Source organism: Vulpes vulpes, chromosome 14 (genome assembly GCF_048418805.1).
Source record: "Vulpes vulpes isolate BD-2025 chromosome 14, VulVul3, whole genome shotgun sequence".
NCBI classification, from domain to species: domain Eukaryota; kingdom Metazoa; phylum Chordata; class Mammalia; order Carnivora; family Canidae; genus Vulpes; species Vulpes vulpes.
The window spans coordinates 44,907,289-44,935,172 of record NC_132793.1 but is presented as its reverse complement, the minus strand read 5'-3'; the positions used below and the strand labels follow the sequence as shown (position 1 = coordinate 44,935,172).

Below are 27,884 nucleotides of genomic sequence, written 5' to 3'. Positions count from 1 at the left end.
CTCTGGGGTTGGGGGCACCATACTAGAGGTAGCCCAAATGGAGAACATGTTTGAGAAATCTGGGGAATAGAAAGAAGCCCAGTGGCTGAAGTGTAGGGTGTGAAGGACAGAGTGCTGTGAAATGAAGTTGGCATCGAATGGAGGAAATTCTGCAGGGCCTTGTAGGTCGTGGTCAGGAGTTTGGATTTTAAGTACTACTGGAGGCCACTGGGAGGTTTTGAGTGAAGGAGTGACCTGGTTTGATATACGGTGTTGAGTTTTTCTGCTGACTGCATGGTGGAGGATGGACCGTGGAGGGGAGTAATGGAAACAGGAGCCCAGGCAGAGGGCATGGTTGCAGCCTGGGTGAGGATTCATGGTGACATATAGCAGGCAGAGCCATGGAGGACATGAAGGACCCAGGGCTGGAGCATGTTGCAGGTGGAACTGACACCTTGGAGATGGGCTGTGAAAGAGTGAGAAGAACCCAGGATGATGAGTAGCTAGGTGGGTGGCAGGGCCTAAGGCAAGAACAGAATTTGAGGAGAGAACAATACTTTCTTTGGACATGTTTGATTTTAGGAGCCTTGTAGACCCTCACGTGGAGAAATCCAGCTGGCAGTAGGTTTGTGGAGTGAAATCTGGAGTTTTCAGTAGGGGGTGAAATCTCTTTCTTGATAGTACCCAGGATTTGAAAGTGGGCTAGGCCATTTCTTTCCTATAGGCATATGATCTAATTAATGGTTTACATATGGTGGCCATTATCCTGTCATTGTTATATATATTAACACATATATACATATATATATACACACACACATGTGTATATATATATATGTTTTAGGACATTTCTTTTGTTCAACTCATTCAAGAAAATATTGAGCTAGATAAATACTGTGCTAGATGCAGGGGACATAATGATGCATGGGATGGACTAGAGGTTCTGTAGGGTTTGTAGTATCTCTAACAGAGAAGACAGATCATTCCTTCAGAATTAAGTCAAGAATTCTCTCGAGAGGGATTCCATCAGGAATTAAGTAAAGCAATAGATATGTTTTTTGACCAGGGAGAACCAGCTGGTGGGGCACTAGCAGAGTCATTGACCTAGTCTTGGGGCAGGCTGGGGATGTTTCAGCTACCAGTAAGTGCGAACAGGAGTTAGCAGGTGAAGTATGTTTCAGGGGGAGCAGTTAGTTGGGGGTGGACCAGTAGTTTGTGTTGGAGTGAAAATGAAGAGAATCCTTTCTTGGAACCACACATTCTGTGGAAGGCACTCAAGGATTCCTTGGCAGGATTATGTAGCTCATAAGAATGATAATACTAGTTTCACTGGTAAATTTGTTAGTTTAGTAACTAGTTTAGGAACTTCTAGGGCTTTGTGGTATTATTTGGGGGCAGAACAGAGTGTGAAATTGGCTGCTGATATGACTTTACAAACACCTTATGTGCATCATTTCAAAGAGTCAGGTCAGATTTTTTTTTTTTTTTTCCATGAAAAGCCCCTATGGAGGAGGGAAAGGAGAAAAACAACTCCTTTGATTCACCAGCATTAGTGTCAAGTTTATAGAACTTAAATATAGTAATGGATGTGTTCACATATAGACATAGTATTAGGACCCCAAAAGCAATTGGATCTACTTTATCATAGATTGAATAGCAGTATATTTGTTTTCTTGAGTAATCCTTGCAGAATTTAAAGAAGCTGTTTTTAATTTTCCTGAGATGTCTAGTGTATTCTTCTCAAGAGCTAACACCTTGGTCAGGCACAAAAAACCTGTTTGTGTAAATGGTACAAATGACCTGTTTGTTAAGGAAAATGTACAAAGGCATGTTGATAGTGGATAAGTACTCTGACCAGAGTTGTGAGTGATAATTGGGTCCCTGGAAGAAGTGGCTCTGTTGCTGCTGGGCTCCAGCAGGTGGCTGAGCTAAGTTCCATGCATAACCTTTCTAGCCACAGTTCTTGGTTGAGCAGACCTGGTCCAACAGTGAGAAACACTGCTCAGGGCAACTCTAGAAACACATGGTAGGCCTCTCTGTGTTCAAAGAGAGTGGAACAGCTCACCTAGGAGCTGGAGGGAAGGCTTTGACCAGTGGAAGAGGGTGGGTGTGCTGGGGAGCTCCAGCTAGTTCTGTTGAGCTGGTCTCAGGTCAGCTGGGAGGGAGGAAAAACTGAGCCATGTAGGAATCCAGCAACAAAATTGTTTTTTCAGATATACAGACCCATTCCTCTTTATGGCCTATGTCAAAAGTCACCTCCTCTGTGAACCTCTATTCCCCACTCCCAACAGGAAGGCATCTTGTTCCTCCCAACCTGTACTTACCCCTGGACTTCTAGCTGGTCTGTGAGTGCTGTGCCCCTGTGGCTCTGATGCCCTGGAATCAGTCCCAACTAAGATCTCTTAGTGGAGAACAAATGGTTGGGGATACTATTTTCATTGTTTGGTTTTTATCTCATAGGGGGATAAAACTAGTTCTTACTTTCCTTTACTTCTGAAAAGGTTTGTGAATTCTGATAATTGTATAAGATTATTGTTATAATGGTAACTTTTTCTTTTCAGATAATGTGGATGCAAGTGATCTTAAGCAGTTTTTTGAGACCAACTATTCTCAGATATATTTTATCTTCTATGAAAATTTTATAACACTGGAAAATAGTTTGAAATTAAAAGGTAAGCACTTCTACAAAAGGAACTTTTTTTATATGTAAATTTTTTTTTTTTAATATTCAGAAAGCTTTAAAGGTTGTATGTGTCATGAGCCCCAAGTTATATGCTATTAAGCTTTCTTTCTTGCCAGACTAATCTTAGCAAAGCTGGGAGATTGCAGTGGTTAGCATCTTTGTTTCCCTGGAACTTTCTCTTTACAGTGTTGATTGAACCACACATGGCTACAGAGAAAATGGAAGAAGAAACCCAAAGGAGGCATGACTTCCATAGGAATAGTTTACTTGAAAAGAAAGACATAAAAATAATATTTGCACACTATAAAAAAAATTCAAACTCCACCGAAGGGCTTGAAATGAAAATTGAACCTTATGTTTTGCTCAGACCCCCAATTCTACTCTGAACACAACCACTATTAAAAGTTTCATGTATTTTTTCTGTATGTGTTATTAATGTATATTACACACATATATACTTATATAAAATATTCTTTGAAAAATCAAGCCAATAAGGTCACACTGCACAATCTGCTCTGTATTTAGGTGACTGGATAGTGTAGCCTGGGGAGCCAGACTGGGTTTGGATCCTGCCCTCTCTTTCCAGCTGTTTCTCCTTGGGCGAGTTACTTCACCTCTCTCAGCTTCCTCCTGTCAGCATCAAACAGGTTAACATATATCCTAGGACTTCAGGCAGAGTATGGCACGTAGTATGTGCTTGGTAAATATTAGCTGCCATCATCACCTTCTTATTTATTTACATGTAATCTATTTTGGAAATCCTTACATGTTAACACACTTATTTCTACCTCAGTTTTATTTATTTATTACAAAATATTTTTTACTTGAGTATAGTTGACACACAATATTACATTAATTTCAGATGTACAAGTTTGTTTTTTTTTAAAAGATTTTATTTATTTATTAGATACACAGAGGGGAAGAGAGAGAGTGAGAGAGAGAGAGAGAGAGAGAGATAGGCAGAGGGAGAAGCAGGCTCCACACAGGGAGCCCAATGTGGGACTCGATCCCGGGTCTCCAGGATCATGCCCTGGGCTGAAGGTGGCACTAAACCGCTAAGCCACTGGGGCTGCCCCAGATGTACAAGTTTGTATATTAAGTTATGCTCACTACAAATGTAGCTGCCATCTGTCACCATACAGTGCTATTATAGTACCACTGACTGTATTCAATATGCTGTGCCTTTCATCCCCATGACCTACTCATTCCATAACTGGAAACCTGCACCTCCCACTCCCCTTCACCCATTTTGTACATCCCTTTAACCTCTTCCTTCTTACAACCATCAGTTTGTTCTCTGTATTTATAGGTTTGATTCTGCTTTTTGTTTGCTTGCTTATTCATTTCTTTTGTTTTTTTTTTTAGATTCTATATATGAGTGAAATCATGATATTTGTCTTTCTCTGTCTGACTTACCTCACTTAGCATAATAACTTCTAGGTGCATCCATGTTCTTGCAAATAGCAAGATCTCATCATTTTTGTATGGCTAAGTAATATACCATTCTATGTATATACCATTTCATCTTCTATTGATGGGCACTTGGGCTGCTTCCATATCTTGGCTATTGTCAGTAATGCTGCAGTAGGCATAGGGGTGCATATGTGCTTTCAAAATGTTGAGTCTGGTTTGTAAACTGCCACAACAGCAATGGGAACCCTTGAGAGAAGCCAAGTTTAGAAGGTAGGGTGATGAGTGCAGTTTTGGACAGTCTGGGTTAGGTGCCTGTGGGACACCCGGGTATAGGTTCTGCCTGGGCAGTAAAAATATAAGGATGGGAGCTTGGGAAAAGAGAGGTGCAATCATGCTATTGACAAGGGACTAGTTCTTTGTAGAAAGAGTGACAGTTAAGGATTTGGTGTAATGCCTTCATTTATTTGACAGATAAAGAGGAAAGATAAGGGAGTAGTGTGGAGCTGGGAAGGGGGTTTGATGCCAGGAAGGCGTTTTGTCACAGAAGCCCAGAGAAGAGAGAATTTCAAGGAATGAAATGTCAGCAGTGTTTGATGATGCAAAAAATTGCAGAGCAGCAGGATTAGGAAGTGGTAGTGTATTGAGGAAGTTGTCACTGAGTACTGAAAGAAAAGTCTAGGCGAGTAGTGGGATCTTAAGCCAGCCAGAGAGATGGAGTGACTGGGGTTGAGACAGTGGAGGCTACACACAAGAATACCCTTTTGGACAGTTTGATGTTGAAGACAGAATACTGTAGCTGAAGGCGTAAGCTTGGTCAAGGGAGGGTTTTAAAGGCTACATTTGCCTGTCTGCAGGCTAACTAAAGGGGTATTACTGATGGTGCAAGATGGTGGGGGAAGTGAGTTGAGATGGGGTCAGGTATACAGAAGAGGATACAGAGAGGAGTTACTAACTGCTTCTGCCGAACCTGAGGCAGATGGCAGGCTCCGAGGGGAAGGAATGTGGTGGTCTAGGACACATACCAGATGGTTCAGAGTCTTATAGCATCCTCCAGGTGCTAGATGTGTTCATCAAGTCAAATATGGGCATGTGCCCAAAGATGCCAACAAGGATTTTTATTTTTGTTTTTTGTTTTTCAGTGAATTGCTTGTTTTTTTTTCTTTTTGAATTATAGGTTGATGTAAATCTTGAGCCTATTTTTTTTCCAAATTGATATTTCTTTTTTTTTTTTTTAAAGATTTTATTTAGTTATTCATGAGACAGAGAGAGAGAGAGAGAGAGAGGCAGAGATACAGGCAGAGGGAGGAGGAGGTTCCATGCAGGGAGCCCCACGTGGTACTCAATCCCATATCTGCAGGATCACACCCTGGACTGAAGGTGGTGCGAAACTGCTGATCCACTGGGGCTGCCCAAAATTGATATTTCAAATATGATACAATTTGATTTTTATCCTGTTTTCTAATTTTGCCCCACTTAACTTCTTACCGCAGGTATGTGGAGGGAGAAAGTGTGATGTAATGGGTAATCAGAATAGAAAAGAAAGATACTAAAATCCCTTGTCTTAAAAAAAAAAAAAAGCCCTATAACCAAGGAACCCCTTTTAAAGGCTTTTCCACCTCTCCTCCCCACTTTTGCTCTCTCTGTCCTTTTAGAAAAATATAGTTGTTCAAGAGTGTATCAGTTAGTTTGTGCTGCATAACAAATTGTATTACAAACCATCCCCAAAACTGAGTGCCTTAATACAACAACCAGTCATTTAGCATACAATTTTCTGGGTTTATTGGGAAGTTCTAGTTTAGGCTTGTGCATGCCTCTCACATCAGCTGGTGGAAGATGGCTTCATTTACATGTCTTGTGGTGGGCAAGCTGTTGACTGGGACACTCCATGTGTGCAGGCTATTTTGAACTCCTTTACATGCTGGCTGTAGGGTTCCAAGCTCAGCAAGTGCATAAGGCTTTTCAAACTTGTGCTTGCCTCACATTTGCTAATGTCACACTGGCTAGAGCAAGTTACATACATCTCAGATGCAAATAGAGAAATAGACATCTCTTGATAGGAGAGGGAAAACTCTGCATTCTTGCAGTCTACTACAAAGAATCATAATGAACTAATAAAAATTGAGTGAGATTTCAAAGTCTCTTTCTTTTAACACAACCTGTGTTTCGATTGGAGTACCAGGAAGAAAGTGTACCAAAACAACAGATTAAAGGGACATGTTTGCTATGAATAATGAAATCATCTTGTGATAACTTCAGCTTTCTGTCATTTAGGCCAAAACCTGAGTTTATTGACTCTACCTTCAAAATACATCCAGAATGGTCTCTTCCCACTGCCTGTTCTGGTAATGCTGGTGCTCCCATTATCCTCACCTGCATTTGTGGTAGCCTCAGATATGGTCTTCCCCTTTCCACACTTGTGCCTCCTCCTCCTGCCCCTGTCAGAGTTTCTTCAGAAGAGCAGCTGGAGTGATGCTTTAAAAATATGTCACATCATGACTCAGCACTCTAAACCCCCAAATAGCCTCTCAATTCTGGAAGTCATTACAATGGCCTTAGACCCCACGTACCTGCCTGCCTTTAAGCTACCCACTTTCTAACTCCACCTGTGGCAATTCTCCCCCTTCTCTCTAGGCACAAGGGCCTTCTCATTGTTTCCTGATCATGACATACTTGCTCAGCCATAAGGGCTTCTCACTTTCCAGTTCCTCTGTCTGGAACAAATTTCTCCCAAATGTCCATATCGCTTGTTTCCTTACCCCCAAATGTCCATGTGTCTTCCTTCCCTTCCTTCTTTCAAATATTGACTCAGATGGCATCTTATCAGCAAGGGGGTCCCTGACTTCCCTGGTCAAAATTGAATACCATCCCTTTGACATTCCCCCTTGGCCTTCTGTCTTGGTTTCCTTCCTTCCTTCCTTCCTTCCTTCCTTCCTTCCTTCCTTCCTTCCCTCCCTCCCTCCCTCCCTCCCTCCCTCCCTCCCTCCCTCTCTCTCTCTTTCTTTCTTTCTTTCTTTCTTTCTTTCTTTCTTTCTTTCTTTCTTTCTCTTCCCTTTTTTTTAAGGGTTATTTATTTATTTATTTATGATAGACATAGACAGAGAAAGAGAGAGGCAGAGACACAGGAGGAGGGAGAAGCAGACTCCATGCCAGGAGCCCGACGCGGGACTCGATCCCGGGACTCTAGGATCATGCCCCGGGCCAAAGGCAGGCGCTAAACTGCTGAGCCACCCAGGGATCCCCCTGTCTTGGTTTTTTCATTTACTGAATGCCACCTCTTGCCAGAATATAAACTTCCTCAGGAAGGATTGTTGTGTTTTGTATCACTCCTGTATCCTCAGGGCCTGAAAGAATCCCGTGACCCAGAGACATTCTTTAGTACTTGTTCAATGAATGGGTGCTATCTTATCTTACTTGCTAGAGCTGTGGGGATTTTGTTAGAGCAGGAGTCCACAGTTTAGAGCTGGCTGCTTGTTTATATAAATAATTTGTTGGACACATAACATTTATATGTTACCCAGGGCTACTTTCGCAACATTATGACAGAGTTGAGTGGTTGTAAGAGGGGCCTCTAAAGCCTAAAATATTCACTGTCTGGCCCTTTACAGAAAAAGTTTGCTGCTTCCCAAGTTACATGCTGAATGACAAGCACTTAGCACAGAGTCTACTGCATAGAGACCACACAATAACTGTAACTAGCCGCTATATAGTTTTCTAGTTTCTGTTATTGTTACTATCAAAAGCACAGTGTGAGTTGCCTAAAGACATGTATGGCTTTCATAGTTCTGTGCCTCTTCACATCAAAAAAACTACAACTTTTTCTTTGCTTCTTCTATGCGTTCCATCATAATTTGAGCTCATAAGTAACCGGAGAAACAAATAAATTGCCTTCCACGGATTGACAGTGACTTGGAAAATGTGGAAACCGTGATTAAACAGCTAGTGAGGAGCAGCCCTGCTAGATGCGGACTCAGGCTGTATGGCTTGGGTGTCTGTCTACATTCCTGACATGGGTTCAATGCTATCTCCTGGTATTTTTTTGAATAAATGAGTGTATGTTGAAGCTTAAATGTTTTTAAGATAATTTTTAATATTCTAAAATTTACACATTGCTGTGATAACACATTTTTTTTTTCATATATTCCAGGGAATAATAAATCACAAAGAGAGGAGCTGGACTCTATCCTCTTTCTTTTTGAAGTAAGTTTTTGTTAAATTTGTTTAACTTTTAAATTTTTGTTGAAAATGTGGTATTTTAGATCTTTAATTTCATTTGAAGATAAAAAATGATGAACATGTATTTTCTTCCTTCCACTTTAATAAATAGTACTGCAAAGAATAATCTTGTGATTTTTTTTTATTTGCAAACATGTAGGAGAATTTTTCTTGTATGGTTACCTAGATGTGAAATTATTAGATGGAAATGTATCCACATTTAAAATACCGATATTAAAAAAAAATAATAATAAAAAAATAAAATACCGATATTGCCAAACTGTTCTGAAAAAGTCATATAAACTTATATGGAAACTTAATGCAAGTAGTGTGTAAGTTGCCCTAACCAACACTGATGATTTTATGTATGTATATATATATATACATACACACACACACACACCCACACACGCAAACTGACATGTTAAAAACTCAGTGTTTTTAATATATATTTTCCTGACTACTAGTGAGATTGCAGTCCTTATATGTGTCTGTGTGTCCATGTGTGATCAAATATTCTTTTCAAAGTTGGAACAATATATTTGGGTGTGGTTCTTTTTTTTTTTTTAATTTTTTTTTTTGGGTGTGGTTCTTGATCTATTAAGCTTAAGTCTTTCTTGTCCACATGTATTAGACAAATGGTCAGATTATTGATACCTTGTGAGCTATGCTTAGAACTAAATTGTAGGTTCTGAAAGGTAATTGTTGGTATCTAAAAATTATTCATGGTTTGAAGAGATATGTGCTTAAGTTGGTGTGAGACCAGCTTTATGACTGGAAAGGGAAGGCCTAATGTATATATGTTGCAGAGCTGGTCGGAAGGAGAGGCCAAGGGAAAAGGCTCTCCATGGACTTTATTGGGTTTGTGGAATAAAACAGATCTGAAGACCTCCCATCCAGTACTTGACTCATGGCTGGCACTCAGTGACTGTGGTTCCCCTTTCTCTCCTTTAAGGGCTGTCCTACTTCCCCAGAGTAAGAGACTGATTCACTGTATTTTTTATGGTGGTTTTTGTGTTTCCTATGGTAACCCTCCTATGAATGAAATCTGTACAGAGGAGCTGTCTTTTTAACAGGAGCTTTGATTAAGCCTGTCACATAAATAGGTTCTCTAATGACCATCATTTGTTTGAACTATCCATTAATTTAAATGATTTATGTAGCACTTGATACACTTACTAAAGAATCTATAACATATATGCAAGTTTTAAAGCATGGTGCTGAAGTCCATTCTTTTAACACCCTCTCCATCCCTCATTTTAAGAACTAGAAAGTGCTTGGGTACTTATCCTTGATCATGGTTCTTTTTCTCCTCTGGAGGCAGACACTCCTCTGCATTATGCCATTACCCTTCTTTTTAAAAAAAGGTTTACCACAAGTATTTGTATTCCTAAACAATGCATTGTGCAGTTTTGTTTGGTTTTGAGTATAATAAAAATGGTCTCACATGGTACATAATTATCTGTGGCTTGCTGTTTACATTTATTTATTTATTTATTTATTTATTTATTTATTTATTTATTTATTTATGATTTTATTTATTTATTCATGAGAAAGAGAGAGAGAGAGAGAGAGAGAGAGAGAGAGGCACAGAAACACAGGGAGAGGGAGAAGCAGGTTCCATGCAGGGAGCCCAATGTGGGACTCGATCCCGGGTCTCCAGGATCATACCCTGGGCTGAAGGCAGCACTAAACCGCTGAGCCACCCGGACTGCCCGCTGTTTACATTTAACATTATTTTTGAGATTTATCCATGATTTTGAATTTAGCTTAAGTTCTTTCATTCCATTCCTACTGCTGGAGCAAGTGAATATGTATGATTTATTTAATTGCAGCATTTTGTCTACTAATTTTTTTTTTTTTTTGGTGGACAGATTGTGAATTATAACAGGCTCGCCAATTAGTCTGTTTTCTTGTCTCACAGTTCTGGCCTGGCCCCCCAGTACATAGGCAAATAGACGTGGTAAAGATGGTCATCCGCTTCTGATTTAAAGAGTTCTGCTAATGTTTCACCATTTGAGGCTCCCTCAGGCTCCCGATGTTTTCTTTTTTTAAAAAGATTTATTTATTTATTTATGACAGACATAGAGAGAGAGAGAGGCAGAGACACAGGAGGAGGGAGAAGCAGGCTCCATGCTGGGAGCCTGACGTGGAACTCGATCCCGGGACTCCAGAATCGCGCCCTGGGCCAAAGGCAGGCGCTAAACTGCTGAGCCACCCAGGGATTCCCTCCCGATGTTTTCTTAATGAAGTTTTCTGTTTATCAGATTAGGTTCGCTTCTATTTCTAGTTTGGTAAGATTTATAAAAAGTCATAGATGGATTTTAAAGTTTCCAAATATATATATATGTTTTCTGCATTAGCTGAGATAACTAAGTGATGATTCTTCATGAATATAAATGTGGTGAATTGCAGTTCTGAATTTTAGAGTCTAATACTTTGCATTTTGGATCTATGTTCACAGCTGAGGTTGGCCTAAATTTCCTTTCCTTGTTTTCTGAATTTTCTGAAACTGATATTTTTTGGTTTTATTTTTAATGGGAAGATTTAATGACTTGTTCAATTTCTTTAGTCATTTTAGGATTATTCAGGTTTTCTTTTTTTCTTGATTCAGGTTTGGTAAAGTATATATTTTTCTAAGAATTTGAGGTATCTAAGAATTTCTTTTTTTATTTTTTTATTTTATTTTTTATTTTTATTTTTTTAATAATAAATTTATTTTTTATTGGTGTTCAATTTACCAACATACAGAATAACACCCAGTACTCATCCCGTCAAGTGCCCCCCTCAGTGCCCGTCACCCATTCACCCCCAGCCCCCGCCCTCCTCCCCTTCCATCACCCCTAGTTCATTTCCCAGAGTTAGGAGTCTTTATGTTCTGTCTCCCTTTCTGATATTTCCCACACATTTCTTCTCCCTTCCCTTATATTCCCTTTCACTATTATTTATATTTCCCAAATGAATGAGAACATACAACGTTTGTCTTTCTCCGATTGACTTACTTCACTCAGCATAATACCCTCCAGTTCCATCCACATTGAAGCAAATGGTGGGTATTTGTCATTTCTAATGGCTGAGTGATATTCCTTTGTATACATAAACCACATCTTCTTTATCCATTCATCTTTCGATGGACACCGAGGCTCCTTCCACAGTTAGGCTATTGTGGACATTGCTGCTATAAACATTGGGGTGCAGGTGACCTGGGGTTTCATTGCATCTGTATCTTTGGGGTAAATCCCCAGCAGTGCAATTGCTGGGTCGTAGGGCAGGTCTATTTTTAACTCTTTGAGGAACCTCCACACAGTTTTCCAGAGTGGCTGCACCAGTTCACATTCCCACCAACAGTGTAAGAGGGTTCCCTTTTCTCCGCATCCTCTCCAACATTTGTGATTTCCTGCCTTGTTAATGTTCCCCATTCTCCCTGGTGTGAGGTGGTATCTCATTGTGGTTTGGATTTGTATTTCCCTGATGGCAGGTGATGCGGAGCATTTTCTCATGTGCGTGTTGGCCATGTCCATGTCTTCCTCTGTGAGATTTCTCTTCATGTCTTTTGCCCATTTCATGATTATATTGTTTCTTTGGTGTTTAGTTTAATAAGTTCTTTATAGATCTTGGAAACTAGCCCTTTATCTGATACGTCATTTGCAAATATCTTCTCCCATTCTGGAGGTTGTCTTTTAGTTTTGTTGACTGTATCCTTTGCTGTGCAAAAGCTTCTTATCTTGATGAAGTCCCTAGTAGTTCATTTTTGCTTTTGTTTCTTTTGCCTTTGTGGATGTATCTTGCAAGAAGTTACTGTGGCCGAGTTCAAAAAGGGTGTTGCCTGTGTTCTCCTCTAGGATTTTGATGGAATCTTGTCTCACATTTAGATCTTTCATCCATTTTGAGTTTATCTTTGTGTCTGGTGCAAGAGAGTGGTCTAGTTTCATTCTTCTGCATGTGGATGTCCAATTTTCCCAGCACCTTTTATTGAAGAGACGGTCTTTCTTCCAGTGGATAGTCTTTCTTCCTTTATCGAATATTAGTTGACCATAAAGTTCAGGGTCTACTTCTGGGTTCTCTATTCTGTTCCATTGATCTATGTGTCTGTTTTTGTGCCAGTACCACACTGTCTTGATGACCACAGCTTTGTAGTGCAACCTGAAATCTGGCATTGTGATGCCCCTAGATATGGTTTCTTTTTTAAAAGTCCCCTGGCTATTTGAGGTCTTTGCTGATTCCACACAAATCTTAAAATAATTTGTTCTAACTCTCTGAAGAAAGTCCATGGTATTTTGATAGGGATTGCATTAAACGTGTAAATTGCCCTGGGTAACATTGACATTTTCACAATATTAATTCTGCCAATCCATGAGCATGGAATATTTTTCCATCTCTTTGTGTCTTCCTCAATTTCTTTCAGAAGTGTTCTGTAGTTTTTAGGGTATAGATCCTTTACCTCTTTGGTTAGCTTTATTCCTAGGTATCGTATGCTTTTGGGTGCAATTGTAATTAGGATTGACTCCTTAATTTCTCTTTCCTCAGTGTCATTGTTAGTGTATAGAAATGCCATTGATTTCTGGGTATTGATTTTGTATCCTGCCACGCTGCCAAATTGCTGTATGAGTTCTAGCAATCTTGGGGTGGAAGCTTTTTGGTTTTCTATGTAGAGTATCATGTCATCGGCGAAGAGGAAGTATCTAAGAATTTCTGATCACCAGAGTTTTAAAATTTATTGGCATGACCCTTATTTTGAGGGTCATATTTTTTCAGTTCTATTTGCTCCAGATTAATCTTCATTGTCTTCAGTTGTTATGTATGTTAGACACAGTATTACAGTAGTGGCAGTATAAGTGTCTGTAGATACCATTTTACTAGCTTCTAGTTGCCATTGCAGCAGCTTTAAACTCTGCTCTCCATCTGATTGTTCCTTTAAATGCCTTTTCTCTCTGGCTTCTCTTAAAATATTTTTTCTTAGTCTTTGGTGTTCTTCAGCTTCACTACAAAATGTCTTGTTGAAGATTTCTTGTCTTGCTTGGTGTCTATGGGTTTCCTGTATTTCTAGACTCAGATCCTTTATCATTTCTGTAAAATGCTCAGCTGCTATCTTCTCAAATGTTGACTCTTTTCTGTCCTTCTGGTATACTTTCTAGGATTCTTATCTAAACCTCCATCTATTCAAGATTGCTTTCACCCTCTTCCCCCTGGCGGCCCCCCCCCCCCCTGCCTTGTGCTGCATTCTAGGGAATGTCTTCACTTCTTCTACGCAGTGTTTTGCCTCTCAGTGATTTTTGTTTCATGTTTTAACTTCCTTAAGTTCGGTGTTCATATTTGGCCTGTTGTTTTTGATAGGTGCTTGATCCTTCATTTTTAGATCTCTTTTGTTTTCTTAAACATTTGACACATACTATTTCATATTCTGTATCTGATAATTCCAATATCTAAAGTCTTCGGTTGTCTGAAAATGCTGTCTCTCATAGTGGCTTCTTCTTTTGCATACTTTGTGATGGGATTTTGAGTTCAGGCTTAATTGAACATAGATTGAATCAGTTTCAGTCCTGTGTTTTTCTAGAGGGTTTGTTTGTCTTTCTTTTGCCAGGAGGCTGGGAGTGTTCTTGGTTGGGACCATGTTGGATTCATTTGAGGGTCCTGATTTATTAATGGAATCTCAGGTTCAGTTCCTTAAACTTACCATGTGGTGGGAACTGGGGTCTGGAGGGCACAGACATCTAAACATCCTGCAGTGAAATTGGCGTTAGTTCTCTGGCAGAGTTTTTTTCCACAATGCTGAATTGTTTCTCTGGAGCTTGTTGCTTACAAATCAGGGTTTGGCTTACTTTGTTCCTGCCACCTTCTTTCTTCTTACTTCCTTTTCCTACCATTTTTTCAGTCCTTTGTTAGTTTCCCAATGTCATCTAAAGCCCAGAAATGTTTTGAGAATTACCCTTACTGTCACTAATTGTAAGTCTCATTGTCCTGCTGCAGGAAAGCCCATCAGAGACTGTAGTCCTCTCCCTCCCACAGAGGAGGTTTTAATACTCTCTTTTTATGTCCAGAAATTCTAGATTAGGAAGGGTGTTATTACAGTTACATTGCCATCTACAGAGGATTAGTTGCCTATATAATAGAACAAATATATATTATTCAGAGCTTCATAAAACTTTCATTTTGCATAGTAAATATGAATGAATAATGAACCAGCATTACTTTTGTTTATGCTTATGTTCTCTTTCTGTCTCTGGCTTTAGAAGGTAGGTAGTCATTTGTATGGTTCATTCTGAAAATTAAGTAACTTTATTGTTATTTCTACAAGTTAGTGCCATATAAAGAGATGGTTTATGAGGATTCAGAGGTAAATACTTATCAAGGTGTAAATAATTGGGGAAGGCTTCCTTTACAAGAGGTAGAATTATTGAGACATGTTAAATCACAGAGGGCTTATCATGTAAAGATAGCCTATGAATAAAAAATAGATTGGAAGAAAGCAGAGAAATGAGAGAGTTTGGAAGGTCTGGAAGGAGAGCGTGTAGGGAGACCTTCAGCCTATCTCTGTAAGTCAGGGGCAATCTGGAAGGGAACCTATGCAAAAGGAAGCAGTAGTGTTTAGATGTAACGTTATAGTGCTCTGATGAAGCAAGTGGTGTGCAATCAAGGCTGCCAGCCCAGTTGAAGTTGCAGTTTCAGGCAGTGGACAGACCTTTCCATCTGCCTTTATCTCCAGTGGGAGCCCTTATACTTATACTCCTTGAAGTTGACCTCTAGACACCTTTGCCTATGGCTGCAAATCTGTGCATCACTTAGAGTTTCAGTGGTTGCTGGTTCATGGGGATGTTTGTCTTTTTTTTTTTTTTTTTTTAGTTGAGATTCACTTGTTAATTTTACTTTTTTTAAAAAACGTATTTCATCTGTCATTGCTGTGTGTTTCCAATGGCAGTGGGTGGATGATGGTGTGGAACTTCCTAAAATGAATTTACATTGCCATCTTGACCACAATATAAGTGTTTTAAATGGCCATCTTGTGTCATCCTTTCCTTCTGAAGTAGATTCTGTCTTCCTAGTTTTTATTGATGGAAGAGTGAGGTCTTTGTTGTTGTAGGTGACTTGCCTAAGATTGCACATCTATCAAATGGTTGATAGAAATTTAACCTCAGGTCTAATTGCAGAACCCATTTTCTTAACTCAGTGCCATGCCATCTACCATGTAGGAGTCTCAATATTCTGCTTTTGAAGCTGTATTCTACAGGCCATGTATGCCAATATGTATCTATTCTTGGATAGTTCATTTATTACACACATTTAGTGGGTGCCAGCTCTGTGTTTCAGGCACATTTCTAGGTGCTAGAGATATGGCAGTGCACAGGTTACACAGAACCCCCTGCCCTCATTCAGCATATGTAACATTTCATGCTAACTGAAGTTACCACTGGTAACAATGAACTTATTCCAGAGCTGCAGGAATAACTCTCAGTCACAGAAAATTCTAAGTGTTCCTTTGTAGAAGTGATACTGTAGCGGCAGCCCTTGAGGTAGCTACTTGCATAGGGGAGAAGGAGGGCTGATGTAGAAATGTAAGGCATCTGGTGAATGGACTTCAAGGTCAAATAATTCACTTAACTCTGAGAACCGTCTGGATTCAGTAGTTGAGTTGTTTTAGTGGTACATAGGATTTGTTTTAATCAGGTATGGTAAGATAGGCACAGTAGGCATGTCATGCAAGCAGGGCTATGGAGAAAAGCACCAGAGAGCACACAGAGAGAACTGAGAGTGGGATGCTTTATTGGGATTTTTGAGGGAAGTAATGGGCAAGGCAAGGTAAGCAAGCTAAGCAGATTTAGGATTGGATAGTTTGAATAATTTTGGCAGGCTCTAGGCTGTAGAGGTGGCCCCTAGTTGTCTTGTACCTAGTCCCCAGGTGATTTTAGCAGGAGGATAGTGTCCCACGTATGAGAGTTTATCAAAGGAGGTGGTTGCCGGACTGAATTTTGGATTGGTTGATTTGCCTGTTAAAGGCATGTTGGCAGGTGCTGACTGTGTGTATGACTTAGCTAACCCTGGGAGGGATAGTCCCTCTGAGGTCAGCAAAGGCCTAGATGTCAGAGCATCAAGAATATAGAAAATAAGAGCATATTTACAACAACAGAGATGTTGTTTTGAGCTGTCTTCCATGTGATATGCCATTTCCTTTTAGTACAGAAATGCAGTAGTTTGGAGTTACTCATATATGGTTGAGAAAATTCTAGGATTTGATAGCAAGGCATTTCCTTCCTCTCCCCCCTTATTAAAATATGCATTGACAGAAGAGGTTTAATTTTCGAAGCTTACACATGTTGGCCTCTGAATGCTACTCATTTATATATTTTTCAAATATCACAGAGTTAGAAATCACAGATATACAGGACACTTGACTTCTAGATTCCTTAGTTTTAGATTTATCCAATATTACCCCACTAGATTAAATAAGCCCTGTTTTTTCCTTCCTAGAGACCTGAATAGGTTCTTTATAACCTATAAAATGTGGCCCAGGCTGGGCTAACACTCTGAGTCACTCTGAGGTCTCCATGTATTTTTCTTTCTTTCTTTTTTTTTTTTTGTTGGGGATATTGTTCTGTGGAAGTGCTCTCTCATACACATACTGCTTTGCTTATTGCCCCTTTACCTCTTTTTGCATAGTTTTACATCTGCCTCTTGGTTTATGCAATTCTCTTTTCAGGGATTACCCTTTGCTCTACTTGTCATCTGGCCCATACTTTCAGACTCTGTTCAGATCCACTGATTCTTTTGGCAACTCCAGCTAGACATGCCCACTTTTTTCTGTGAACTTGTATAGTAGACTCCTGCTAGTTACCATTTCATTGTAGCTGGATGTTCTTAGTTTTCCCTGAAGGTGGCTGTGTCTTAGCTTCTTAGTAAGACTGTAAAGTTCCTGAGGCCAGCAACCATTAGGTATAATCCTTTGTAGCCCTTGCAGTGATTTGCACCTGTTTATATTTATTGTTGGATTAAAGGCTCTTAAATTCTCTTATCCCCCATGGAGTTATTTGTTATTTTTATGTTAAAACATCTTTCTTTCTCACCTAAACCTCTCTGGATAAAAGAAATAGGAAGAAAGTAGCTTTAGATCAGACACTGATACTGTCAAGCTGTGTGGCCTTGAGGTTGGTACTGGCCCTTTCTTTTTTCCTTTTAATTTGTTTTTATTGAAGTTTGATTTGCTAACATATAGTATTGCCCTTTCTTTACTTTGGCTTCCTTGTCTGTAACGTGGAGGAGTGGGACTGGATAGCCTTGAGGTTTCTTCCAGCTCTAACAATCCACAACACTACAAATCAGGAAATTCACAGGCAAGTCTTTTAGCATGAAATTTAATTTCATGCTTCCATTTAGTTTTAAATATTAAGTCGACTTAACTCTGACTAGCCTTTGCAGATCTTAACATCTCAGTTGCTTTTTCTCTAGGGCAACTCTGTTCAATAGAACTCTCTGAAATGATGGGAATGTTCTTTATCGATGCTATCCAATTAGGTAACCATTAGCCAAGTGGACTGTTCAGTGCTTGAAATGTAGCTGTTGTGACCAACTGAAGTTTTAATTTTAAGTAATTTCGTTTGATTTAAAATTTAAAATTAAATAGCCTCATATGCCTAGTGGCCCCTGATTAGACAGAGAAGCTCAGTAGTCTATCAACAGAGCTTTGTTGCCTCATTAGAAGGGCTTATTTTGCTTTGTTAAACACTTGGTGAAATCCTCAACACGTTGCACATTTGTGTCCTTGTAGGACAGGGGACTTAAGGTTTAGGTTTTTACTGAGATGGTTTCCTTGGGCTTCTCAGGCACTGTGACCAAAGTGCCCTTGGCTAGGTGGAATGTGCCTTTTCCTCCAGTTGGAGAAGCTTGGCTCCAAAGTGGCCGTACACAAACACAAACTTGAAAAGCCACACACAGATTCATTCTACTCTTTTCATGCTTGTTTTAGGATGAAAATAATACTTTAAATAATGGTCAAATTAAGTAGTACTTCATCTCCCCATCACAGCTGCCACCTTCCCTGCACCCACACTCCTCACCCCAAGATAAAGAAAACACAGTGTCATTTCAGGATGTTGTATGCTGTTTCTGCTTCTCCCTTGCTTCAGTGGGAGGACATCCAGGTTGAAGAGGCATGGGCACTGGGGACAAATCGTAGCAGGGGAGCTACCCACAGAGTGCCGATGAACTGTGGGCTTCTTCAGGGGCAGAGAAAGGGGAATAATATACTATGGTCACTGGTGTTTGTTTTTCCTTTACTATTGAAGATGAAGTTTGGTTGTTTGAAATTTACTATAGGCCTCCTGTCTTACCATCTCCCCTCCCTCTCTCTGGTGTGGAAGTAACGCTGGATTGGAGACAAGACTCATGCACATGGAGTCTTGCTGGAAGTAGTTTGGGAGTCACAGTTGACTGGCAGTGAAACCAGGGCTGTAGTGGAAGCTGTCTTACTTTAATGGAATTCAGCACTGGGTCTCTTGTTCTTTATTGCTCCAAGTGAGATTATAAATAGATAGTGGGTTGAGTCTCTAATTCTTTTCCTCAAAATAGGGGGAAAGGATTTTTGCTATCTTCTCTGATAATAATAACACTACTGGATCTAGTGCAGTGCCCAGAGTTGTGCAAAAGAAGGTGAAACGAATGGCTCGTTTTCACTCTCTGTAGGATTGCTTTGTATTTGCTATTAATAATTTGAGTTTTGATTTTATTTCCAATATAGATGGAAATTATTTATAACTTCACACTTAATAGCATCATCCTACCTCAGATATTGAAAATGGAGGTAAATTTCCTGAAGACAAACTAGAATTATGAATATCATAGGATTAAAAAAAATGCTGAGGTGTTTGTTTCCATTTCTCCTTGCCCCTCCCCCCACCTCATTTTCCTTCCCCTGCTTTCTTTCTCCTTCTTTTGGTGGAACTTTGTATCTTTTGTAACTCTGCAGATGAAAATGAATCCAAAGCTCCCACAGAGGTTCAGTGGAAAAGCTTGGGCTGAATTATAGACAAACCCACATATTCAGGGCAGGTATCCTGCAGTATTAAGTCACAATCCTTTTGCTTTCTTTATACAATGGCTAACGCCTTTTCTTACAAGCAAATACCACATAGCAAGGCAGCAGAATTGTAGTTTTGCAATTAACTAGTTTCCATAGCCCCTGTTCTCCTTTGCTTTATTTGTCATTATTTATTTTAGACTGTCCAGTGCGCAAAAATACTTCCACACTACTCCCTCCTTCTCATGCTGAGGTGAAGGACTTCCTTCCATAAACCTCTCATGTTGTTATTGCTTTTTATTCTTTTTCCCACAAGGACCACTTTACTGTTTTTGAGTGGAGGAGGGACAAGTACAAATAAAATGAACAAGAAAAACAGATTCTTCTTAAATCCTTGGAATTTAAGTTCTTATTGAGGATTTCAAATCTTTGGGTGCTTATCCATGGATTTTTTTTTTTTTTTTAAAGAATGGTGCCAACTTTGAATGCAGCTCCTGGGTCACTGCAATAATTCTAAATGACTGATTACAATTGGAAAACAACAACAACAAAACAAACCTAGTGTTAGTTCACATTTCCTGGAGAACATTTTAAAAAGAACTGAGCCAGTAGAGACACCCATCTCCAACCCTCAAAGCTGTCCTGAATTCCAGCTGACAAGCATAGTCAGTACCACTGGTTATCTTGACCAGAATGTTAGGTCACTTTTTATGACATCAGGGGTATGTTTTAATGTGTTTTATATATTTTAAATGATAATAGAGGTATGTATGTAAGTGTTCTGGCTTCATAACGTTAGTCATACTTGTTTTTATTAATGTTGAGCCCATGGTTGGGAACAGCTCCAGATGATGGCAGTGTTGTTATGGCACGGTGTGATCCGCTCCATGATAATCCTTAAGGCCCCTCTACAGGCACACAGTAGAGGCCCGTATGGCCCACCATGCCCCTTCTCATTTGTCTCATGGGTTGCCAGTGGTGGTGAGTTAGCTCAGAAATCACTCCTCCATTCTGTGTCCTATAATGGAAACTGGGGGGATAATAAAACATAGGGCCCAGGCCTTTTGTTTCTATAGCCTGTGGTTATACTGGTGTCCGCTTTGAATCATGAAATGTTTATGATCTCTGCAGATGGGAAAGTGGAAACAAAATATAAACATCCAGTCTTTTCTGAGGATTCTTTGAATGCATTGCTTGTGGTTAAAATTTGATTACCTTATTATAGCATGTTAATAATTTGAATTAGACTACAAGTGTCTAAGTTGAAAATTTTCAATGGATGTTTTAACTTTTAAATTTAATATTTAAGACTACAGTTTTCCTTATGCCTTGAAACTTATAGGTAAGAAAGTTGGGATTGACCCAACAGGATATGCTGAATTACCCAATTCACCTTGGGGGAAAGGAAACTGGAGACATGTTTGTGGAAGTCTGAAATTACATTCTGGTGATTATCTGTTGCAGCCCAGATGCCCTGAGCTTCCTGGCATGCCCGCCCCTCTCTCATGTAGTGTGCTACTTGACTCATTGGTAATTGATACCCTAGGGAACAGGGCCCCTGGAAGGCAGCACTAGCAGATGATTCCAAGAATCCTTTTAAGGGCACATGGTAGAAAAGGCATCAGGGCAAAATATATAGAAAATTCACAATAGCATGTTGTGTTTATTGTTAGAATAGCAGAAGATATGTAAGGAGCTTTTTCTCTCCCTTTAAATTGGTTTGAAATTAGTGTGTTAACACAGTTTGGATGAGTTGGTTTTTTTTTTTTAAATAAATTTAGGAGAGAGTTGTACAAACATATGGTATAAATTTTCTATGGCTTATTTTGTTTGGATGTAGTGTGGTGTCTGGTACAGAGTGACATCTAGTGTTTGATGTGCTTGTGACACTGGCCTGGTTGGAAGGAGACTCTGGCTTATAAAGTCTGCATGCAGTGCACCAACTGTTCTTGCAGACTTTGGACATTTGCTGGGTGAACTTGGCGGAGTGGCCAGTCCTGAGCCAATTGCGTTGAGGCAAACGTTTAAATCCTCTAAGATTCCAGGATGGCAGAAACTATAAGGTGGCATCTAACTGACACTTTGTTAATTTCTACTCATTACTTACCTGGAAACTCTCTGGAAGTGATTTTTTTGTTTTGTTTTGTGAAAAAATGGCACAGAAAAGATAGCTAACTGGTTGTGCTGGTCCCAAAATTGAAGAGACCTGAAAAATACAGTTTTTAGCCAGAAAATAGAAGCTTGTATGAAATGAAGAAAAGTATAGCATGTTTGCTTGTGACTGAGATTTCCCATGTAAGATCCTTGTATGAAAAGAAGACTCCTCTTGAATCTGTTTTAATGAGTATTTTACTCAGAACAAAACCATAAATCATGTGTAGGATTACATGTTACTAATTTGGAGACTTGTGAAGATCTCTGGATAGCCACTACTTAAAAGTAGAGTCTAGTGCAATTTGATTTTCTTTTTTTTTTTTATGATAGTCACAGAGAGAGAGAGGGGGGCAGAAACATAGGCAGAGGGAGAAGCAGGCTCCATGCACCAGGAGCCCGACGTGGGATTCGATCCCGGGTCTCCAGGATCGCGCCCTGGGCCAAAGGCGGGCGCTAAACCGCCGCGCCACCCAGGGATCCCTGCAATTTGATTTTCTTTAAAAAGATACTAGACCTTTGCATGATCTCAAGCAAAGCAAAAAAAAACAACCAAGTGCCTACACTTCTGTGTTTTGGAATATTGCATTTTTAGTATGATGAAAATAGTTTCCGATCTCTATCTATCTATTTTGATCAATATTGATAGTACTTTTCTCCACTTCATGGTCTGTATGTCTTATGCTGGTGCTCTTGAATACCCCCTTTTCCCACTACTTCAGCCTTTGTGCAGAGCTTCACTCTTCCTTCTACTTGAGTATCCTGCTAACTAGTCTTTTGATCTGTGATCTTCTGCCCCCTTCTGTCTCCCTCACCTACTTGGAATTCTTGTGAAATGTAATTCTGATTCCCGTGACCTTTAAGATGAAGACTGAACCCCCACCAATATGTTCAAAGGCCCTCTTGATCTGGCTTCTGTCTGCCTCTCCATCTCTTGTCATGCACCTTACTTTTGCTCCTACTGGTCTCAAAGCAGCAGGGTTTTTTTGTTTTTGTTTTTGTTTTTGCTTTTGTTTTTGTTTTTGTTTTGCCTAAAATGCCCCCTACTGCCTGGCTTACTCCAGTGTACCCTTGAGGATTCAGTTCAAAGGTGATCTCCCTTTGGAAGTGTGCCTCGTCTGTGCTTACTTCCTTGCACATGTACTGACAGCCCTGATATTCTTGTCTTTTCCCCTCAGGACTATCACTTAGAGCAGGAACAGTGTCCTATGTCATTTTATCTCTGATCCCTTACATGGTATCTGGCACAAAAGGGACACTTAACAATATTTATTAATGAGTCTAATAAATGGTTGATTTTTTTTTTAAATGGTTGATTTAGAGAAAACTTTGTTTTAATTACCTATACTACTACAAATTCAAATCTCCATCTAATAGCTTAGTGATTTGCAGTACTTGGAGATGCTTTTGTTCTGAAATTTTCTTTTATTTTTTATTTATTTCTTCCTTAAAAATCACCTTTTATTAACTTTTTGAGTTTAAAACTTATTTTTGTTTATTTCATTCTGGTATTATAGAAAATTAAACTTTACAGATTTGCCTCTTTCTCAGCTTTGACCAGTTTTTGTTCTATATAGCATTCACATTGTTGATGATCTTTTGTCTGTTATTACAGTTTTTTTTTTTTTTAACCTCAGTGTTGCTCACAAGAATGTTTTAAAATCCCTCAAGTGCTTGGAAATTTTTTTAGTTTAAACTCTAAAAGGTGGATGTGCAATACATGGAGTTTACTTGTGACTTGTGCAACTCCTACTTTGAGGGTTTATTCACATGGCTTAGAAAAATAAATTTTGGTAAATTTGGTAAATTTTCATGAATGTTTCTGTCTGTGAAGTGAAATTTTATCTCTCTACATATATATATTTAACCACTCTCTTCCCTATATTCAAAGATTACACTATATGGCCTGTTTTATCTGTCGAAGATAGAGTACATTAAAATCTCCTAAATGTATTTCTCCTCAGTTACTGCGTGTGTTCTATTTTTATGTACTTTTTTCATACTTTGTTATTGGTTATTGGTTGCCCAAAGGATTGTGTTATCAGTATATTGTGAATTACATTTTTAATCTATTTGAAATGATTCCTGTTGTCCTCCTTAAAGCCTTTTCACTTGATATTGATAGTACTTTGCTGTGTGTTTGTGCTCATGCACGCCTGATATGTTATTTTCTGTACTTTATTGTTAACCTTTCTGTTTTTGAAAGCCAGTTCTGACTGACTTGGTCTTTGGTAAAGGAATTTAATCTATTTGTATTTATGATTTTTGTATGTGATAATCAACATTTTTGGATTTTTTTCTCTTTTGTTTTTGGGGGAGGTCACTTTCACTTTATGGAATATACTTTATGATTTGGAAAATTTACTTTCTATTTTCTATCATTCCAATAATTATATTTAAATTAGCAAAATACTATTCAAGACTTTTTTCTTCTAATTACTTATATGAAAAAAAAAGCAGTACTTGATGATAGCTCCATGCTTTTACTTTAACCCTGTGTATCTTTTGTACTTCTCGCTTCTCAGCTGTTCTAAATATTTTGTGTACAGATTGTTTTATTATAGTATTTTTAGAGGGGCATCTGGGTGACTCAGTGGTTGAGCGTCTGCCTTTGGCTCAGGTCATGATCCTGGGGCCTTGGGATCAAGTCCCACATCGGGCTCCCTGCAGGGAACCTGCTTCTCCCTCTGCCTATGTCTCTGCCTCTTTCTGTGCTCTCTGTGTGTCTCTCACGAATAAATAAATAAAATATTTTAAAAAAATAAATAAAAATAGTATTTTTAGAATGTTATTTTTCTTAGGTTAATCATTTTGAAGATTTACTCTGGTTTTCATAACCACCTTAACTCCTATTATATAAATCTAGCTCACTGTCACAGTGTTTATATCCCTTACCTTTGTTTTGGATTGCTTGATTATTCTCTGTATTTGCTGGAATATGAATTTGCTTAGTATGTCAAGAAAGGGAGATATGTGGCAGGTATACTTCCAGCTATAGAATATCTTTCTTTTAGCTTCAGACATATATAGCTGACTATATACTTTCTGAATAATAATCTTTTTTTCCTCAAAATTCTGAATTTTGTTTGCTTTTTAAAATAGTTATAGTTTACTCTAGCTATCTTTATCATGTACTGGATTCTTATGTAAGTACCTGGTCTGCTTTGGGACTTCTGTATTGGTGGTATTCTGGTGCCCATTGGCTTGGCTTACAGTTAGCACTGACTACTGTCTTCTGGAGCTTAATGTCGCAGAGAAAAAAAACTGAGATTAGTCTGATTTTTGTTCTTTCATACATATTCTGTTTTTGTAGGTTTCTTTTTTTTTTTTTTTTTAAGATTTTATTTATTTATTCATGAGAGACAGAGAGAGAGAGGCAGAGACACAGGTAGAGGGAGAAGCAGGTTCCATGCAGGGAGCCTGATGTGGGACTTGATCCTGGGTCTCCAGGATCATGCCCTGGGCTGAAGGTGGCACTAAACCGATGAGCTACCCAGGCTGCCTGTTTTTGTAGGTTTCTGTAGGATTTTTAGTTATACTGAATTTACAACTTTAAACGTGCTGTATCTTGGTATTTATCTCTGTTCAACCTGTTTAGTTCTAGGGAGGCCTTGTGATGCACAGCGTTACACTTGGGGGACCCTGTGGTAAACTCTAGATTCATTTTTTCTGTGTTTGCATCTCCATGTAATATTTTCTGATTTCAGCATATTGCTTATTTGTGCATCATCATTTTCTTTATTTTCCAAGATTTTAAAAAAGATTCAGTGTTCTGGATCTTTTAAGAACGTGACTCAAATTCTAAAAAAATTTACCGTATTTCAGCAGATCTCTTGTTCAAAAGATGGAATCTCCATTTCTTTCTAGGAGAGTCTCCTCCTTTACTACATATTCTGGCTATGTTCTACTTTCATGGGAGGGGCACCAACTCACCCTAATGACTGATGCCTGGCAATTTCATCTGTGCTTTAAGCAGTAATTTCTCTAAGTTTTGGTTATAGATTGGATCCTTTACCCTTTCTGGATTTTAATTGCTTAATAAGGTTTTCACCATTTTAATATTGGTTATTTTCTAAAATATAAGAGGGAGAAATTAAACATGCCTCCATTTTTATTACATTCCATATATCCTTTATGTGTCTTTGTCCTGTATTTTAGTCTCTCTTTTGAAATATTTTCATTCATTTTTACCTTAGCTGAGAAAAGTATTGCCTCTCAAGTAATGATGTAATCAAGCACTAAGGTTTACTATAATGTTTAGAAGCACAATTCCATGCTCAGTTATCTTTATCAAATGCCTATTTGCCAGGTTCTGGGTTTCTACCATGTTAGAGTATTACCGTCCTTAAACTGGGGAATTTCCTTGTGTCTGCCTATACATGTGAACTAAAATCAGAATTCCCATTGTCTTCTGCTTTTTCATTTTTCACTCATTCCTCTCTTTGTGTATGCAGTGCTCATTAAGAAACATGATGAGCCAGGCACTGTTCTGGGTTGGGGATACAAGAGGGTCCCTTCTCTCAAGGAATCTAGCACCTAGCAATGGGGTAGGCCCTGTGTTCATCTAGCCGAGAGGCATGCTGGTGAGGGGTTAGGTGAGATGTATGGTTGAAGTGGGCCCTTCTGAAGAGGTAATGGTTCAGTTTGGTCTTAAAGACTGAAAAGAATATAATGAGATGGAGCTGTACTTTCCTTGCCCTGTTACAATGTGGCTAGCAATTAGATAGATAATGCACTGTTCTGCAAGAGATTGCCATATAAGAAAAAAAGCACTACCGTTTTGGCTAAAAATATAGCCATCTTATATTTAATATTATGCAGTTCTTATTTTTAACTCACTTCTCTTAAATTTTAGGTTATCAAACAAGTGTTGACACCCAGAGTTTAATAGATATTTTGTTCACACTGGAAGGTCAAGTCATTGTTAGTAAGAGATGTGTGTGTGGCTAGACCCATGATGGCTAAAGAACAAGTTACCCTCCATACAGGTCTATCTTGAAGCATCAGTACTGCCAGCCTCCACCTCCCATGAGTCTGTCTGAAACCAGACTGTCCTGGTGGCCTGGTGTTTTCTTGACCTAAGTGCCCAGTTGTCAGAAGTTTTCTGACCATTTATAACTCAAAAGATCAAGTAACTAAGACTTAATGTCCTTTTAAAACAAACTCCCTATTTTTTCCCCAGTCAGTACTTCCTTTACCTTGAACCCTTAGGTCATGTGACTAGTTTCAGGGAGAGTTGCACCCTGTGCTCCCTATTTCTGGACACAACAAGTTTAGTTGGTCATTGTTTTGGTAGATTACCTTACATGAGTTAGGATATAATCTTGTCCTCATTCTTCATCGTCCTACCTTTCTAAGTGGTATCAAAATCAGTGTGAATCTACTGGGATATGTTGCAATCATCTGGTAATAATTTGGGGAAAAAATGTTTCCCACACAAATTAAACAAAGATCAGCAGTTTTAAAGTACACTATAGCATCTTGTATAAACTCCAGCTTACATTTCACATTATTCCTGGTCATGCAGTAGGTTCTGAAGCAAAAAGAACTATGGATAATCAGTTAAAAGAATGACAGATTCCCTGATGTGCCGATCAGTAGTAATACCTAATTTTGATTTCAAGTGTGCTATAATGGATTACCATATAGATGCAGCTGAGCACTGAGCATTAAACAGAGCCATGTGTTTTTCAGAAAAGTAATATTTATTCACACTGTGTGGCTTTCTTGAAATTTTTTTATTTTACTCTCTAGTGAAACTACAAACAAGATATCAATAGCTTATGTAGCATTCACAGTATTGTAACTTAGAATATCGGCTACAGTAGAAATGCCATAATGTATTTGTCTCAGTAAAGGTAGGCTTCATCTGGGACTGTCTGTGGGACAGGCTTAGCATTTGGACACAGATTGGCATGTGGGGCTTTATTTTTATTGACTTCAGAGACTTTAATGCATAAAAAATGGTCCTTGGAATATTTGGGTACAAAAAAGAAGCATCAGTGTGGGTGATGTTTCCACCTTTGAGTTGTGTAAGATTCTGTCCATTTGGGAATGTTTTTAATAGCTCAGACTTTGGGCATTTTGTTTCATATCCAAACCTTAGAGTTTATTTTCGAGTATCTTTAAAGTACATCCACTTTATAAATCTGAAAACTTTTATCCAGAAGTGGTGATGATAATAGGCCTGACCTCAGAACAAGTTGCAGACTACTAGTGGTGAATGGCAGTATCCAGGCATCTAGATACACATCATCTTGCTGTGTTTTTTAGGTTTCTTTATATTAAAGATACATTTTTCTCTATTACTCATTAAGAAAAGAAATCCAAATCAAGGAGACAGATAAGCATTTTGGAAAGTTGGAAAGGATGATTCAGAGCCAAATTGGTTTCCTGACTAAAGTAAAGGTCTGAAGAACAGTGGGCATGCCAAGCATTCAT

At 38.9% G+C, this 27,884-nt stretch overlaps 1 protein-coding gene across 9 annotated transcripts in view; it reads left to right on the top strand.

Moving 5' to 3' along the window:
* Positions 1–27,884, top strand: part of RALGAPA2 (Ral GTPase activating protein catalytic subunit alpha 2) — a 320,348-nt gene that overhangs the window by 21,050 nt on the left and 271,414 nt on the right. For all 9 annotated transcript variants that reach the window (XR_011996989.1, XR_011996990.1, XM_072736512.1 and 6 more), the window contains exons 2-3: positions 2,541–2,651; positions 8,220–8,272. Coding sequence is in view for 6 of the 9 variants with exons in the window: in XM_072736512.1 (XP_072592613.1) it covers positions 2,541–2,651; positions 8,220–8,272 (164 nt within the window). In the remaining 3 variants the exon portion in view is untranslated. The remainder of the gene's footprint in view (positions 1–2,540; positions 2,652–8,219; positions 8,273–27,884) is intronic.